We start from the raw sequence: 15762 nt of genomic DNA on the forward strand, positions 1-15762 counted from the left end.
GCAGCAACCGCCGAGAAAGCAGCAGCTCCTCTGAGGCGACGATGATGGCGATGGCGATGGCGGCGGCGGCGGCTGGCTTCAGGTGGGTGAACTCACTTCGAGCGGCGGCTCCCCTTCTCCCCTCACGGCGCCCGAGCTCTGGGTTCTCAGCCGGAGCCCGCGGCCGAGACACGGCGTCGCTGCTTCCCAGGCCCTCGCCGCTACCCTCCCCCCTCCCTCCCCTTGGTCTCGTGAAAGCGCTCTGCACGTGTGAACGCAGCGAGTCGCCGGGATCCTGGGGCGCGAACGCCTAACTAACCACACGAGGGTGGAGCAGTTGGCGGGAGTTTTCGTTCAGGTTCTTGGCGCCGGCCGAGGACCTGCCGTTCCCTCATGGCGGGTTTCGCCGCCTTTTTTTTTTTGCCTCACGTTGCCGGAGAGCAAGCGCGAATCTTGTTTCCGCCCCCCGAATTATGGGATGGCACAGGAAAAGAAAAAGAAAGAGGATGTCAGTATAGCCCAAGCACTGAGCATGTTGTCGTGTAGAACAATTCTGGAAAATAATTGTATTAAATACGAATAAATATTTCAATGCACAAGCGTGCTTAAAAGAATGATAATTTTATTTTTTTATTTTATTTTTAAAATTTCTATACCGCTTTATATTTTTAAGAAAAATCTCAAAGCGGTTTACAGCAAATTAAATCAATAAAATATAAATGAAATAATCTGAAGAAAGTCAAATATAGAGTATACAGTTAAAGCAACATAACAGAATAGTAAAATATCTGAAAGATTTCAAAATAAAACGTTACAAAGGAGGTCAGCTGCAGAATACATCTCCAGAATGAGGCTGGACTGATACCTGGAGTTCTCTTCCCTTTCCCATGCCAATTTTCTCACTTTCAGTTCAATTTTATCCTCACTAGAGTTGAAAACAAAAAATCTATTTCCCCAAGTGGGAACAAATAAAGTAGGTCAGTAGATATCTGTGTAACACCTAATACTTTAAGTGCTCATATAGCACATATATAGGATTTGTATATTCAATTCTTAGACTTAGCAGGGAAAGTGTCCTTTGGCAGAGGAAAGTGTATGAAAAATCTGTTATTGACGTAACAAGAATTATGTTTTGGTAATGTAGGATGGCACATAAAGAGAAAGGATGGCAGCATAGCCCAAGCATTGAGCATGTTGTCGTATAGAGCAATAATGGAAAATAATTGTATATGAAGAGAAGACAAAAAGCCTCTACACACACACACACACACACACACATGCTTTTTCATGTAAAAAGATAGAGGGCTACATAAATTCAATGTCAAAGACCATCATGGCACTAGGCCACTTTGAAGAGGTGTAATTAACGGTAATGTTTAGGTGATCCTTTATAAGCAGCAAAGTCTCCAAAAATAGTTATTTTTACTGAAACCAAATTCACATTTGAGGTTAGTTGTATCTGAGTTAATAGGACACATCTGTCAAGGCAGTTAAAATATTTCTTTATTAATTTTCATTATCCATTTCAGATTATTAATATTCTCAGAATTTGGTTTCCAATCATTAGTAAATGCCAACAGTGATTATTCTCAAATTAAGCATGTCAACTTTGCCATCTCAGCTGAATTCATTAACTTCAATAACCATTTTTCCAAAATAGATAATAATTAGGCTCCATCTTACTCTTGGAGGTAAAATTGAAACAGCATCACAGAGCTGCTTGTCAGTTTTAAAACCATACAATTGCAGACAATGTAACCCTACAGCGATTTGACTTTACCCCTAAGGGCGCACTCCTCCATTTCCCCACAAGACACATATTTAGCAAAGTTTTACTCAGAGTAGGGATTTCAGTAAGTCATGACTACTTTGTACTACTTATTTCATTGGGTCTACTGTAAACATTATTTGGTGTGGGTCTTGCCCTTTGTCTTTTTGCAAGCAGTCTCTTTGCAAAACATTTTGTCTTTACAATTCTTGTTTTCAGAACTGTGGAACCTTTGGAGTATTACAGAAGATTCTTAGTGAGTACAGTGTGCATTTGTGTGTGCTAAAACATTGTTGGCCCTGCTTTTTTAAAAGTGAACTATATCTTTGAATTTCAAAATCAGATGAGCCAAAATGGCCTTTTGATTTTCCAGCACCTTTGGACTGGATCAGAAAATCTCCCCCCAAGGCACCGTGGGATAGTAAGATGTTATTTGCCTGTTGGGCATGCTTTTCCCACTTTTCAGACTGCTAGATTTCCAATTAGCATTGGAATTGGGTCTCTACACAGCAAATTCAATGCAAGGAGACCCAAATTGTTCAGACATGACATGTTCATGTCTTTCTCAGGTAGGATTTTACATACAAAGAAAATCTGGTTGGTGGCTGTCTGAATTGGCCCTTTGTGGTAGGAAGTTTGTATCAGAAGTCTCTTAGAAGTGCAGTTGACTAGACTAGAAGCTGCTTGCACATCTGGTTTAGCCAATTTTACAGTTCATTTTCATATACCTAGAAGGCATGGCTTTTTTTTTCATCTGGAACTCACCGGAGCTGAGTTCCGGTACCTCTTTGGTGCGTTCCGGCACCTCTGTAGCATTGCAGTGCCATTTCACGGCATGGGAGAAGCCCTGCTGGAAGGTCATGCAAAACCACAACTTCCTCCGTATCATTTATCAAGTATATGACAATGTTGCATGTAAAATGAAGACAGTTAACCTTGAAGCTAATGTCATATTGGCTTATGTAATAACTGATATAGGAATGGGTGTTCCTATTTGGCACTTTCATATTGTCAGTTGTGAGAGATAGATTGAAATTCCATGAACGTGCCAAACTTTGGACTGTACTCAGAGATGGGTTTTTATCTGCTATGGCCTGATAATACCAATTTATATAAGAATGTATAGGAATATTGTATATTGCATTTTTGCACATAAATATTATATATATATATATATATATATATATATATATCTTTGTTGTTCTCTTCCCCCTTACTGTTCCTTCTTTTATTCCTGTATCACTTATTTCTTTTAATTGAAATCACTTCGATAAAATAAAATCTAAATAACAAAAAATGTGCATATAATATAAGCATTCAGGAAAAAAACGCTTTTGTTCTTGGATTCTGCCCACACATCATAGCAGTCCATCAAATGCTGGTTTTTAGTTAAGCTCTTACATTGCTAGTGGATAAGATTAGTTGCTTGTATGTGAGACTTTATGATCTTTTTAGAAAGAAAACTGCCGTCCTGATGGAAGGGACCTTGGTGAATTCAGAACCACAACTGTCAACATAGGTGAGTGTTTCTTGGTAGACTTCCGTGCTTAAAATGTATAGTGGTACCTCAGTTTAAGAACAGCCCTGTTTACGAACAATTCGGTTTACGAACTCCGTAAAAGCAGAAGTAGTGTCCCGGTTTGCGAACTTTTACTTCGGTCTAAGAATGGAAGCTGAACAGTGGAAGGGCACCAGCGGCGGGAGGCCTCATTAGGGAAAGCGCACCTCGGTTTAAGAACAGTTTCAGTTTAAGAACAGACTTCCAGAAGGGATTAAGTTTGTAAACCAAGGTACCACTGTACGGTCTTCTGTGTATTGCGGAACTTTTCCTGTGGGAACTGATAGAAGTGTAACACAGATACAGTACAAATTTCCTTTTTCTCACCCTCACCAAAGACAGGTTCTGATTTAATTAATGATGTAACAAAAAGCAGTTGTCTGACACCAGCTGGCAGGCAATTCCCCCTATGATCTGCCTGTCCATCACACCCAACTTTCCTAACAAATGAGTCATCCACTACCAGAATTCCTCCATCCCCTGGAGGAGTATCCTCAGCATGAGAGGATAACTGCTTGTCCCTCAAGGAATGGATCCCACCTAAGAGATCATTTCCCTTCCTCAAGACTCTCATTCTCCATGACAACCAAAGGGATCAGAAAATATACCTCTGATTCCAGAGAGTAAGAATTCAAAAGGAGAGTGGCTTCTTGCAGAATTATAGAAAGGCAGGGTCACAAGAAAACAAATCTTACAATTTTTCTTAAAAAAAAATATTCAGCAAAGTATGGAATGCATTAACAACTCTGAATAGCTAATAATCTATTTGTAACCAGTGTCTTATTTTGCAAGCAGTGTTAGTGCTGCCAGTGTGATTTGCAAAGGTTATTTCACAGGTAGAAAGCTTTGATTTTGTTAAATGGTCTCTTTTTAGGTTCAATTACAACTGCGGATGGCTCTGCCCTTGTGAAGCTAGGAAACACAACAGTGATATGCGGCATTAAGGCGGTAGGTTCATGAATAGTTTTCTTTTAAGTTAAACTTTAACTTAAAATAGCAGACTTGACAGTTATCTGCCTGACCACAAAAGGAAACTTTAAACTTCATGTGTGAAAGAGGAGGAAAGGGAATGAGGGAAGCACAGAAGTTGAGGCTTTCTATGGTGCATTCCCATAACAAGCAACCAGTTTTCCATTATTGCTAAGCCAAATCATTGTCTTCCAAGGGCCTTCTGTATAACTGCTTTCCTGAAGAGCCCAGATGATGAATTGAGAGGGTGGATAAACGCCCTTGGCTATCCACAGGTGACATGCAACTTGTGTTGTAGCTCATTGATTGCCGCACAGAGCACTTTTTTGCTACAAGCAGTAGAAATGCTGTGTTGTCCCACCATAGTGTCTATAAAGCAGCATCCACCAGAACTGTTCAGGGTAGGGATTTCTGACTACGCCTGAGGCTGTCTCTGCCCATTTGGCAGGCGCAATCTCTTGGCTGTTTGGATAACGGAATACTTGGATATTGCCTACGGGGGCAGGTATGCAACATTTGATAGCCAGAGAAGCTGTGTGTGTGTGTGTGTGTGTGTGTGTGTGTCACATTTCCTTGGAGGACATCTCTCAGGGACTGCATGGCAGCAGTGTGGGGATGGAGGCAAAAGTGCAAAGGGCCCAGAGCCACTGCTCTGCTCTCTTTTTCATATGCACCCCCCTCTTTCTCCCCCATCTCTTTAAACTTAATTGGTGCACTAGGGGGATTTTCAGGAAGGTTGCAGCACAAGGGCACAGTGGGAGCTAACCTCTGCTCATTTGCCTTCCCTACAACAATTAGGGTTAAAAATCAGCTTCCATAGATGCCAGTTAGTTTAAGCTGTTGTGTGGAGGAGAAACTACAGGCTGGATGTGGGAGCAGGTCTGGGGTGGGGGACGGCCTGTCTGGCCCGTGTATCAGAAGCACCGCCCACTCCAATTTAGAGTCATTGTGTGTTTGGAATTTTTGCCTTTCTGCTATTTTTAAATTATCAGAGTTAAATGCTGTGCGTTTTGCAATTCGCTAGAAGCTGGGTGGGAGAAAATGTTAAAGCGTCAAGAGAATTTGGAGTTATCTGAAAACAGTTAGAACCAAAAATTAGTCCCACGTTTAATCAAATGGCATGAAAAAAATTAAAGTGTTATACTCGGATAGGAAAAAGCTCCCCAGCCTGCTGTTTACAATGTTTCCATTTAAATTTATTACATCATGAATAAATGAGAATGCAATACTAGAAATGCCATTGCCATTTTAATGGATGATGTGTACATTTTGTCATTAAAATAATAATGAACTGCTTTAAATATTTGTAGAACATGGGGGAAATAAACATTGATCCCCAAATGTGCGTTGAACTTAAGAAAAAAGCTATTTCTCAAGAAAAGCTATTTCTAAACATTTCCTCTTAACATTTTGCATACAGGAATTTGCAGCACCCCCTATTGATTCCAGTAACAAGGGATATATTGGTAAGGTTTGGTTAGCCACTATTTTCCGGAAACAACAAGTGATTTTGTTGATTCTCTAGTGATTAGAATGATACTTTGGCAATTCCATTTCAATTCATGGTACTCCTGATGTTTTACAACATTACACTTATTCTGAAATGTAATTAGCGTATTGGTGTATTGCTATACTTGCCTTTTACACAGTAGTGTAGTTCAGGAGGGGTGGGGGGCGGTCCTCACTGGGCAGCAGCTTCCGGAGGGTGACCAAACTGTGGGACACGGGTGGCGCACAGCCTGCAGGGCGCCCCAGCTGCTTCCTCCCGTTCCACCGTGACCACCCTCCAGCGGGCCCAGCGCTGCCGAAAAAAGCAGCATGGGGCATGGCGCCAGGAGGGCACTCGGAATGCCCCGCCCCGAGCGGCTTGCTATGCTGCTGATTTTACATTCATTATCTTGCAGTAAAAGTACTAATCCTATGCATCCCTACTGGTAAGCAATTTATTTTTAAGTTGCACTTTTCAGGCAGTTCACAAAAGCACAAAATTTTGAAAATGAAGTAATTTCAAATAAAGCCCACAAAATTCCACAGGGAAATGTATATAATAGTAGTCCCCCGCTGCCCTCCTTGGCTATGCCCATGGGGGTGCCACAGGCAGGAAACAAGGTTGAAGCGGCCATGGTTAGAAAAAAGTTGGGAAACACTGCTCTATCTTACAGCAGCTTACACTATTTTGTAGAATAGTCCTGTACTTTGTAGCTTCTAGTGAAGCTTCTTATTCCCCCACCACTTCAAACCTTGCACTTTAATAAAATTTAGATAGCTTTTTTGTTTCATTCTCCGCTAATAAACAACCAAGTGAGAGACGTGTTTCAAACTAGATTTATTCGATTTGCTTTTTGATTCACATTTTTCCCTCCTCAGTTCCTAACGTGGACCTTCCTCCACTCTGTTCATCAAGGTTTCGACCTGGACCTCCAGGGGAAGAGGCTCAGGCGGCTAGTCAATTCATTGCAGATGTGATTGAAAAGTAAGAAATGTTATTTAATTTTTCAATAAAAATGGGGAGATCAAATGGATTTTTGTCTTCACTGCATTACTGGTTTAGTTCACAGATGGTTCAGAAAGAAGACCTGTGCATTGTAGAGGAGAAGGTAAGTAAAAGTTAAGTCTTCATGAAGAATATTAATCGGGGAGTGATTTGAGGACTAGTTGAGCACCCTTGAACCAGTTCAGCTCCAGCTCACATAGAAAGGTTTTAAGTGTTATTTTACATTACCACATGTGCCATGGATATATGGGTAAGTTAATTAATTATTGTGATATCTTCCTACTCCTATTATTACGACAGGAAGCCTATAACCCAGGGCTAACTAATATGGTGTCCTCCAGATTCCACCAGACTACAACTTCCATAAACTCCCAAGTCCACATTTAACTGTACAGTACAGCAGGCATGTCCAACTGGTCAATCGTGATCTACCAGTTGATCGCGGGGCGTTCCTGGTCGATTGTGTGATCCTGATAGACCCCCCCCAAAAAAAAAGCTCAATAATTTTGGTCAATCCAGTGGGTAGATCACTGCCAGTTTTTTTTTATAATGGGAGTAGATTGCAGTCTCTTGGGAGTTTGATGTTCCTGTAATACAGTATAATGCAGAGATGCCTGGGAAAAGAAAAAGGTGCTGAAATCTAAGCAACTTCATATAGGAAAAGGTGGTCCTAAGCTGCACAAAGGCCTTAAAGGTCAAAACCAGCACCTTGCCTTGGGCCTGGAAACAAATTGGCAGCCAGTACTCTTGTCCAAGAACCAGTGAATGTTTATGAAGTTATAGTGCATTGTTATAGTTATAGTACATTATAGCTGCATTTTGTTGTGTACATTTACAGACTGGGACTTTAGTTTTGTGGGTAATGGCCTGCCATCTTTAGTTTTAATTTGTTTCATTCTTAGTTTTTGGGAAAGTCCTGTGAAGGAACACATTTACTTACTTTTTCAAACCTTTTCACTTTTGTGATGCCCCTTAAGAGCCTTTTCAGTATTTAAATTAACAGAGCTTATTTCCTTAGATTGCTTGGGTTCTATACTGCGACATTATATGCTTAGACTATGATGGAAACCTCCTGGATGCCTGTATGTGTGCTTTACTAGCAGCCTTAAAAAATGGTAAGTTGCCCAGTTATAGTTGCAAACTTTAAACGGTTGCAGATTTTGCCATCTGGTATTTTTAAAAGTACGCAGTGAGTTTCCTATGAAGGTCTGAACCTTGGTAGTAGAGATATAAGCCAACTGGGTAGCAATTGAGTGTCCACTGCTGCTGGCATCACTGCTCTGGTTCCCTTTTTCCAATGCTCCTCTGAAGGTTAGCAGCTGTGATTTTAATTGCCCACAATACCCTAGAATTATGTTATGTTATACTAATCATAAAGTTGGATCCCTAACCTTCATGAGAGGTGTGGCACTACCAGGGTTGCCATATGTCCGGATTTCCCCCGACATATCTGGAATACTGCAGTTGGCAGCAGCATCCAGGTGGAAACCAGGTGAAATGTCTGGGAGGGTCTGAGAGAGTAAATCTTTGAGATATAGGAAGGCTTTGGCCTTAAGATCCCCTATCTCTGGAATTATGCAGAGCTGGCTATCGGAAGGGGATAAAGCTCCCATCATTCTCTGTATTGTAGTGATTGCAAAATGTGAAACTTGAGGCTTTTCCCTGCAAGGTGATGTGTTTTCAGGTTGGAACCTGGGCATTTAGACAGTTGAGTAATGGCTCAGGAACAGTTTCAGACTGGGACAGAAGACAGGACATTAGGCACCCCGGGTATTCACATTTTTGTTTTAAATAAGTTTTTTATTGAACTTTTTTCACAAAAACAAAGTAGTACAAAATTTCCGTAATGGCACAAAGCATGAGAAAAATATGGTAGACAATGATGAAAAAAAGAAAGAAAAAAAGGTTAGTTGCAGGTCTGGCCAAAACTATTGAGTCAATCCCAAAGGACAGATGGGATGATGGAGCGCATTATCTTGGTTATTAACCTAAATATTAATTAAAGCTGTATCTCACATAACTTACGGTATCTTTACTTATTTCTCCTCTTTCTTTCTGATATGGGTGGAATCTGTTTTGTTTGGGGACAGAAGGCACGGTCTTGCAATTTTCCTTTGTTTGCACAAGGACCTTCCAGTGCCTTCACCTCAGACAACTTGGTTTCCTTTAAGGGAACAGAAGCCAAGTTAGATCTTGAAGCTGTATTCATGTTTCATAGCTTGAGCCATAGGCATTAGTTGCAAGGGACCAGGCTGCAAAGTGGGGAAAGTTGAGGGTGGCATCAGTAATGAAAGCTATTGCTTAGTGAGTTTCTGATACATTCTGCAAAGCGTGGCTGGATCTTGGTTTGGATTTTCTGTTGGATCATTCAGCAAAAGAAGGAAAGCTTATGCAAACAGGGAACCTGAAGAGGCGCTTCTGATAAAAGTGGATGCCTTGGGTTCCTGCTGTAAGGTGGCCTGTCTGCATTTTTCTCCTGAATCTTTCAAAACCTCATTCCCATTCATAGGTAAAGTGGCATCAGAAAAGAGCTGCTGTAGGTACTTCAAGCAGTGATATTAAGGTCCTCTGTGGTCTGCTCAAGGATGGAAAGCCTTTGAGCAAAGTTACTGGGTTTCTTACTTAGTAAAGGGGCAATCCATTTCACCTTGTGTACATTTAATACTTTTACTTCTTGCTGGATTCCAGAAAAAACAATTGATTTCTCACGGGAAGAGGATCATGTGCATAGTATTGGTTGTTGGGTCAACCCGAGAACTCAGTGTTTGAGTAGGTTGATTGTTGGGTCAGTGAGAGGATAAATCTCTGGGCAGCAAAACAGGATCTGGGGAATAATAAGCAACTACCTTAAAGGAAGGATCCTATGCACTATAGCTTTCTCAGAATCAAGTCAATGCTTTACCCTCCTATGGCTCTTCCCCTTGACAGGAGGTGGTTCAGAGGACAATGAGGAGGGGGCTGCACTTTTATGAGCATTTGTCCCTTTCCTTTCCTTTTACTCTGTACAGAAACTTGACAGCAATAGCATCTTTTAAATTGGGAGCCTCAGAAGTATTAGAATTCTCTAAGAGCAGGTACCTCTTGTCAATTAGTTTGTTGTTCCCTTTGCAGCATTGCCATCAGTCAGGAAAATAGGGGCTTATGGAATGTTCCTGTGCCATTTGGTGGCCAGGAAAATACTGAGATTTGATTGGTATTGGAATGGCACTGCAACATCCACCTAGAGGGAGAACTAGGCTGCGCGGTGCTGGAGTTCATTTCACAGGATGAGTCCTGGCAGCCCGATGCATGTGGGATTGCTGCAAGAGACAGTCGGACACTGAGCAATCTGCATTTTGACCGTAGCTGCAGAATGCTGCCTGGTTGGAATATAGAGTTAAAAAGGAGGTGCTATGAGATGAAGAAGTTGAAAAGGGAATGAATGAGGAGGCGTTGGGTTTTTGTTTGAAAAGGATGGAGGACAGGAAACTAGGAAAAGCAAAGAAGGTGTTAAGAGAGCAATGTGAGTGAGAGTAGAGGCAGCTTGTGTGCTGGAGAAGACAGGATTGCTTCAGCTTGAAGCAAAAGACAGGAAACCAAACTGAAGGAGCAGCAGGAAAAGGGGTCAGCAAAGCCTTCAAGCAAGCTGAAGAAGCAATAACCCAACTGAAAAGCAAAAGTACTTGGCTTTTTATTGACCCAGTCTCTCAGATATGTTTTCCCCCTATTTGTGTCTCAAGTCTTGTAAATCTCACCTGCCAAAATAGAAATCAGAAACCACAAATAGCTTTGAAATTCTAACCTAGCTCAAATCCTGCACTGTGCAGTATCCTAGCCTTTCCCTCAGTTGCTCTTTTGCAGTTTGCAAAAAGAATATGATCATTTATCTTAACGGGGCAGCGGAGATACAAAGACAATTTAAGACTCTGCCAGCAGGGTAAGGATGGAGGGAAGATTTGTGTTCCTACATCTATTTCCAAGTGTGGTTTCTCTCTCTCTCTTTGGTTGAAAAAACCATTTTTTTCTTTTTCAAAGGGAGGTTCATTTTGATACATTGGCCCTACAGACATCAGAGTTCTACCTTTGGAGAAATCCAATTTATCCTATGGTTTCTGAGACACCTTTTCAGAGACTTAAGGCACCCTAAATATCTTACTTTACACTTCAGTTCTGGTTGCTAATGACAAATACACAGTAATCAAGTATTTCTATGTTTTTCTGTACTTCTGAGTCAGAAGCATAGTCCTGCATATTCCTTCCAGAATGCCCCTACCAAAAAATATCCCCCCTTTAAAGGAAGACCTCAATCCTGCTTTCTCAATAATTGCTTCTTTTATTTCAGTCCATTTGCCTGCCGTTACTGTAAATGAAGAAACAGGGTTAGCAGAAGTTAACTTCAAAGAGAAGACTCCTTTAACTATTAAAAAGCAACCAGTGGCTACATCATTTGTGCTGCTTGAGTAAGTTTCCTAATGCATGTTAAATGTGAAACGGGACTGGAGAATATTGGGGGGCAGGTACCATGTTATAGCTCTTGTATGATGGTTTTGCTTCTTCAATGTTTCTGAGAGTATCAGCTTAGTAAAACCTTCACTGTATAAACCATTCTAAGAATTTATTATTACTTTTAATCACCCTCTTGTAAGAACCTAATTTTATTTCAAGAGCAGTCTACTGTTGGAGCTTTGTAATAGAATATTTCAGGGAGCATGTGAACGAGCAAAACAGCTGTGCTGTTAACTCTTCTCCTGCATTAAGACTATCTCAGAATAGCACTGAACTGTGTAAACCCATGCAAATTCCTGTATAACTCTTCCTGTATCTTGCAAACAATATGTCTGTACCTCTTCTATAAAGTCACTCCAACTTTCGCATTTTTGTGTGTCCTCAAAGCACAGTAATAATTGTTGACCCAACTGCAGAAGAGGAAGACCTGGCAACTGGGAATATAACTATTGTAACAGATGAAGAAGGCAACCTGTGTTCTGTTTATAAGCCAGGTACTGTGCCAAACTGTAATGACTTTGTGGATAGGTCAACTAATCAGTCTTTCATTAAAAATATTTGGCAAACTGCAGTTCTGCAATGAATGCAGCATAGTTAAACTGCACCTATAGCTGCCCCAAAGCTCTGCATTCATTTTCATCTCCATTTTAAGTATTGCTTTAAACTCCATGAAGTTGTAATATGCAAGAGGCTTCAACTCATGAGTGTGGCGGCTCTCAAATCTGCCCCCTTTTTTAAAGCCAATGTGATAGAAATGTTAGAATTATACTGACTTTTTTCCTATTTCCTTTTAAGGAGGAAGTGTAATAACAGGCACAAAGCTTCAAGACTGTATCAGCCGGGCAACAGTACGGCACAAAGAAGTGAAGAAACTAATGGATAAAGTGATCAAAAGTGTACAACCAACATAAACAATGGGTCTCTTAAGTAATTTGTAAAAAGTGTATTTGCTACGTTGCACAAATTCCTTATCTCAAACAGAGACTACATTTATAAAGCTCAATTATTTCAAAATATCAGTCCACCTTGAAATATGTACAATACTGCAAACTGCTTCTTAAAATATTATGACTTTTTATAAAAAAAAACCACAAATTTTTGTTAGGGAAATAAATATTGTTCTTCAGGATTTGTTGTTGTCAATTGCAATCCCACATGCTTCAGTGTAATCTCAACATTCAATTTCCCCAGAAAACTATATATTTTTATTTTAAAAACCCCTTTAAATTTAAATATACAGTACATTCTATCTCAAATGCAGAATCACTGAGGTGCTTCTCTTTGTTTTTTGACTGCCTGCCTGAATGATTGTGTCGTAGTTGAGGTGCTTGTGCTGCTGCCACCGCCATAACCATTTGAAGGTGCAAGAAGCGTAACTGCTGCCAGGAAGGAGAAAAGTAGAAACTTTTTAGAGCTGAGATTTCACTTCAAGAAAAAATAATGACATAATACATCAGGGTTTCTTTTTTCAACATGAGACGTTTGAAATAATTAGAAAATATATGGCTTTCACCTGTCTTCACACGAAGGCAGGAACAGAAATTCGGATATATTAAAAAATGAACTTCGGAACTTTAAAAAAAACCCAGTTACCAATTTTTAAAGGCTTGGCTTATTGTCACAGGAGGAAAACTATCAAGTTAGCTAGACTTCTCACTATGGTAGACGCAGGGAGCTTTTTTTTGGCCCAGATGTTTTATTTCCTTGAACCTTGTGGGCCAATTTGGACAGGTGGGCTGCCCTGGCCACTAGTCAAAAGTGCCTGTTGGGTAAGGAGAGATAGCAACCAAGCAAGTTTCGACTCCCCACAAATAAACCATGTCTCTAGTATACATGAAGGAGCGCCTCCATCCCCATCATTCAGCCTGGACACAGGTCCAGTGCTAAGGGCCTTCTGGTGGTTTCCTCACTGCGAGAAGCGAGGTTACAGGGAACCAGGCAGAGGGCCTTCTTGGTAGTGGTGCCTGCCCTGTGGAACTCCCATCAGATGTCAAGGAAACAACTATCTGACTTTAGAAGGCATCTGAAGGCGGCCCTGTTTAGGACAAATTTTAATGTTTTATCATGTTTTTAATATTCTGTTGGAGCTGCCCAAAGTGGCTGGGGAAACCCAGCCAGATGGGCAGGGTATAAATAATAAATTATTATTATCCCTGTCCCATATGATGCCCAGTGGACAAGGTTTGGTGAAAACAGGTTAGATGTTGCCTGTCTGCACAAGTGTTTGATTAGACAGGTCATATATCATGCAGTCAGAGCACTCTTGCTTATGTAATTCAGTGCAGTCAAAATAACCAGCCCTGTCCACTACATGTGGGAACACTGAGGATAGAGCCAATGGCTTTTGTAACCACTTGTGGTAGTTAGCAATTTCAGTATGAATACACTCTAGATCAGTTATTTTTTTCACACAAAGCAGCCACAGTTTGCACATTTTATATAGAAAAAACAGTCCCACTTGTGTGTGGAAAGTAAAATATAAGCCAGATAGCCTTCAGAAATGATGAGAGTCTCTCTCAACACTGGTGGTCAGGTGGAGGGGGTTTGTGTTAAGCACTGGGAAATGTTTTTGGACAAGGAAGCCTGTAGAAAGAGGATGGGCTCTGAACCAAAGCAGAGGCAAGCTGTAGGAAAGGAGTATCAAAAAGTTGCAGAGCAGCTTTTAAAACTTGGCTCGTGCAGAAAACGGACAGCAGCTCGACGTGGTTTTGGGATAATTCCATAGGGGATAAGGATGAAAATGTTCCAGGTATTCCAAATGAGGACACACTAGAACAAGGAAACGAGATGCAACACCCATATGTAAATAAACTGAAGGTCTGCAAGGGAAAATGCATTTAAAGATGGACACAATAATAACAGGTGGCCGCAAGGGGAGTGATGGAATGCTTTTAAAGGAGACCATAGACAAGAGTAGATGTAATGGAAACCTGGTGGAATGGAGGGAAGCAATGGGATATGGCTATTCCTGGAGGAGGAGTCTATTGGTGGTGTCATGCTGTATGACAAAGAAAGTATAGAGCATAGGTAGAAAAAACCCAACCTCCAAGGCAACAGTGGTTGAAAAACAAATTTGCAGCAAAACAGCCCTTAAGGATGCTTGAGCAACATACCTGCTGCTGCCTGAGGCTGCATAAAATTCCCTACTCCGGTCAGGTTAACTACAGTTGACTGCTGAGCTGACAAGGTCTGGTCTTGATTTGTGGAAGCCTGATCAGAACCCTGGCAAAGAGAAAGGAGGTTAATAGGTAAAAAAGGTAACGGACCCCTGGATGGTTAAGTTAATACTGGAACACTCAGCACTGGACAATGTTCTCGAGAACATAAGAGCCTGATAGATCAGCCCAATGGTCTACCTAGCCCAGAACTCTGTTGCTTTCTTGGTGGCCAGCCAGATGCCTATGGGAAGCAAGAACTTCTGCTTATGCAACAGGATTACCTCTTCCTGTATGGAACCACTCCCATCTTATCTGGGGGTTCACCCAACACCATGGAGCAGATCTGGGGGGGGCATGGGGGAAAAGAATAAGGTTCTGAAGGTTAGGAAAGAGATTTTGCTGAGAACCATTGCCAGTCAAAACAGACGTTTTCAATCTACAGCAAGCAATGGCTTGATTCAGTTTAAGGTAGCTTTAGCTGCTCAATTGTTCTTTGATGAGGTTAACTCTTGACCTTGACTGTCATTATTCCAAGTCCTTTTCATGTGTAGCTACAAGTAACTATCTCTCTACACATATTCCCACAGGCAGCATGTATGTGCTTATAATATTAGTTTCAACAGGGATGCCTCACCTGATCTCCCTGCTGTTGAGAACTAGATGTTGTTGGCTGCTGTGATGAAAACTGGGATAGCTGCTGCTGTTGTTGCTGCTGCTGGAGGGGATTGAAAATCAGTGAGCCACCTGGAAGCTATTCGGTTTAAAGACAAGGGAGGGATGGGTCAGTTTGCCTCATTCTCCTATGATAAGCTACATCACAACCAAGACAGAGATCACATTTACAGTGGTACCCCGGGTTACGCACCCCCCGTGTTGCGGACGTAAGAGTTGTGAACGCCCGCAACCCAGAAGTGTTTCCAGAGCACACACGACCCCCGGATGCGCAGAAGCGCTCAAATCGCGCTTCTTCCAGGTTTTTTTTAATCATGCATTCGTGATACGCACGTCCGTGTTATGTACTGCGACCTGGAACGGATCGCTTATGTAACCCGGGGTACCACTGTAGTATTCTTTGAAAAATTCATTTGTGGCTTCACAAAAAGTTAGTATTGCTGTTTTCAAGACTGGTGTCAGCAGGCCAGCATCCCTCCTGGTGAAGTCCCCTCCCCCATTTCAACAAAATTTGGGGGATTCTAGTGTGGTGCATCTAGATCAAAATCACAATCAGGAAAGAAGCCCAAAGCAAAGAAAACGTATTACGTTTTGTGCAGCCACACACAAAAAAAGTCTAACCTGCTCACCCAGTCACTGTCAGCCAGACCACAATTCATTCTACTCATTTGGTCAGACT

At 41.4% G+C, this 15762-nt stretch overlaps 2 protein-coding genes across 10 annotated transcripts in view; one reads left to right on the top strand and one right to left on the bottom strand.

The window, feature by feature from the left end:
- The first annotated feature begins 29 nt into the window (after positions 1 to 29).
- On the top strand, positions 30 to 12382 carry EXOSC8 (exosome component 8). Its single transcript, XM_033173956.1, has 11 exons — positions 30 to 82; positions 1967 to 2003; positions 3203 to 3266; positions 4180 to 4253; positions 5695 to 5740; positions 6642 to 6747; positions 6826 to 6871; positions 7787 to 7883; positions 11090 to 11207; positions 11641 to 11747; positions 12049 to 12382. The coding sequence occupies exons 1-11, from the start codon at positions 42 to 44 to the stop codon at positions 12162 to 12164; spliced, it is 852 nt and encodes a 283-aa protein (XP_033029847.1). The 5' UTR covers positions 30 to 41; the 3' UTR covers positions 12165 to 12382.
- Positions 12030 to 15762, bottom strand: part of SUPT20H (SPT20 homolog, SAGA complex component) — a 28204-nt gene continuing 24471 nt past the window's right edge. For 6 of the 9 annotated variants that reach the window (XM_033173955.1, XM_033173951.1, XM_033173953.1 and 3 more), the window contains 3 exons: positions 15046 to 15162; positions 14367 to 14475; positions 12030 to 12632 (listed from right to left, as the gene is read on the bottom strand). In XM_033173955.1, the coding sequence (XP_033029846.1) occupies positions 12517 to 12632; positions 14367 to 14475; positions 15046 to 15162 (342 nt within the window). In that variant the 3' untranslated portion in view covers positions 12030 to 12516. The remainder of the gene's footprint in view (positions 12633 to 14366; positions 14476 to 15045; positions 15163 to 15762) is intronic. The other 3 variants (XM_033173954.1, XM_033173950.1, XM_033173949.1) reach the window with 1 other exon arrangement.

Source organism: Lacerta agilis, chromosome 16 (genome assembly GCF_009819535.1).
Source record: "Lacerta agilis isolate rLacAgi1 chromosome 16, rLacAgi1.pri, whole genome shotgun sequence".
In the NCBI taxonomy this organism is placed as follows: Eukaryota; Metazoa; Chordata; class Lepidosauria; order Squamata; family Lacertidae; genus Lacerta; species Lacerta agilis.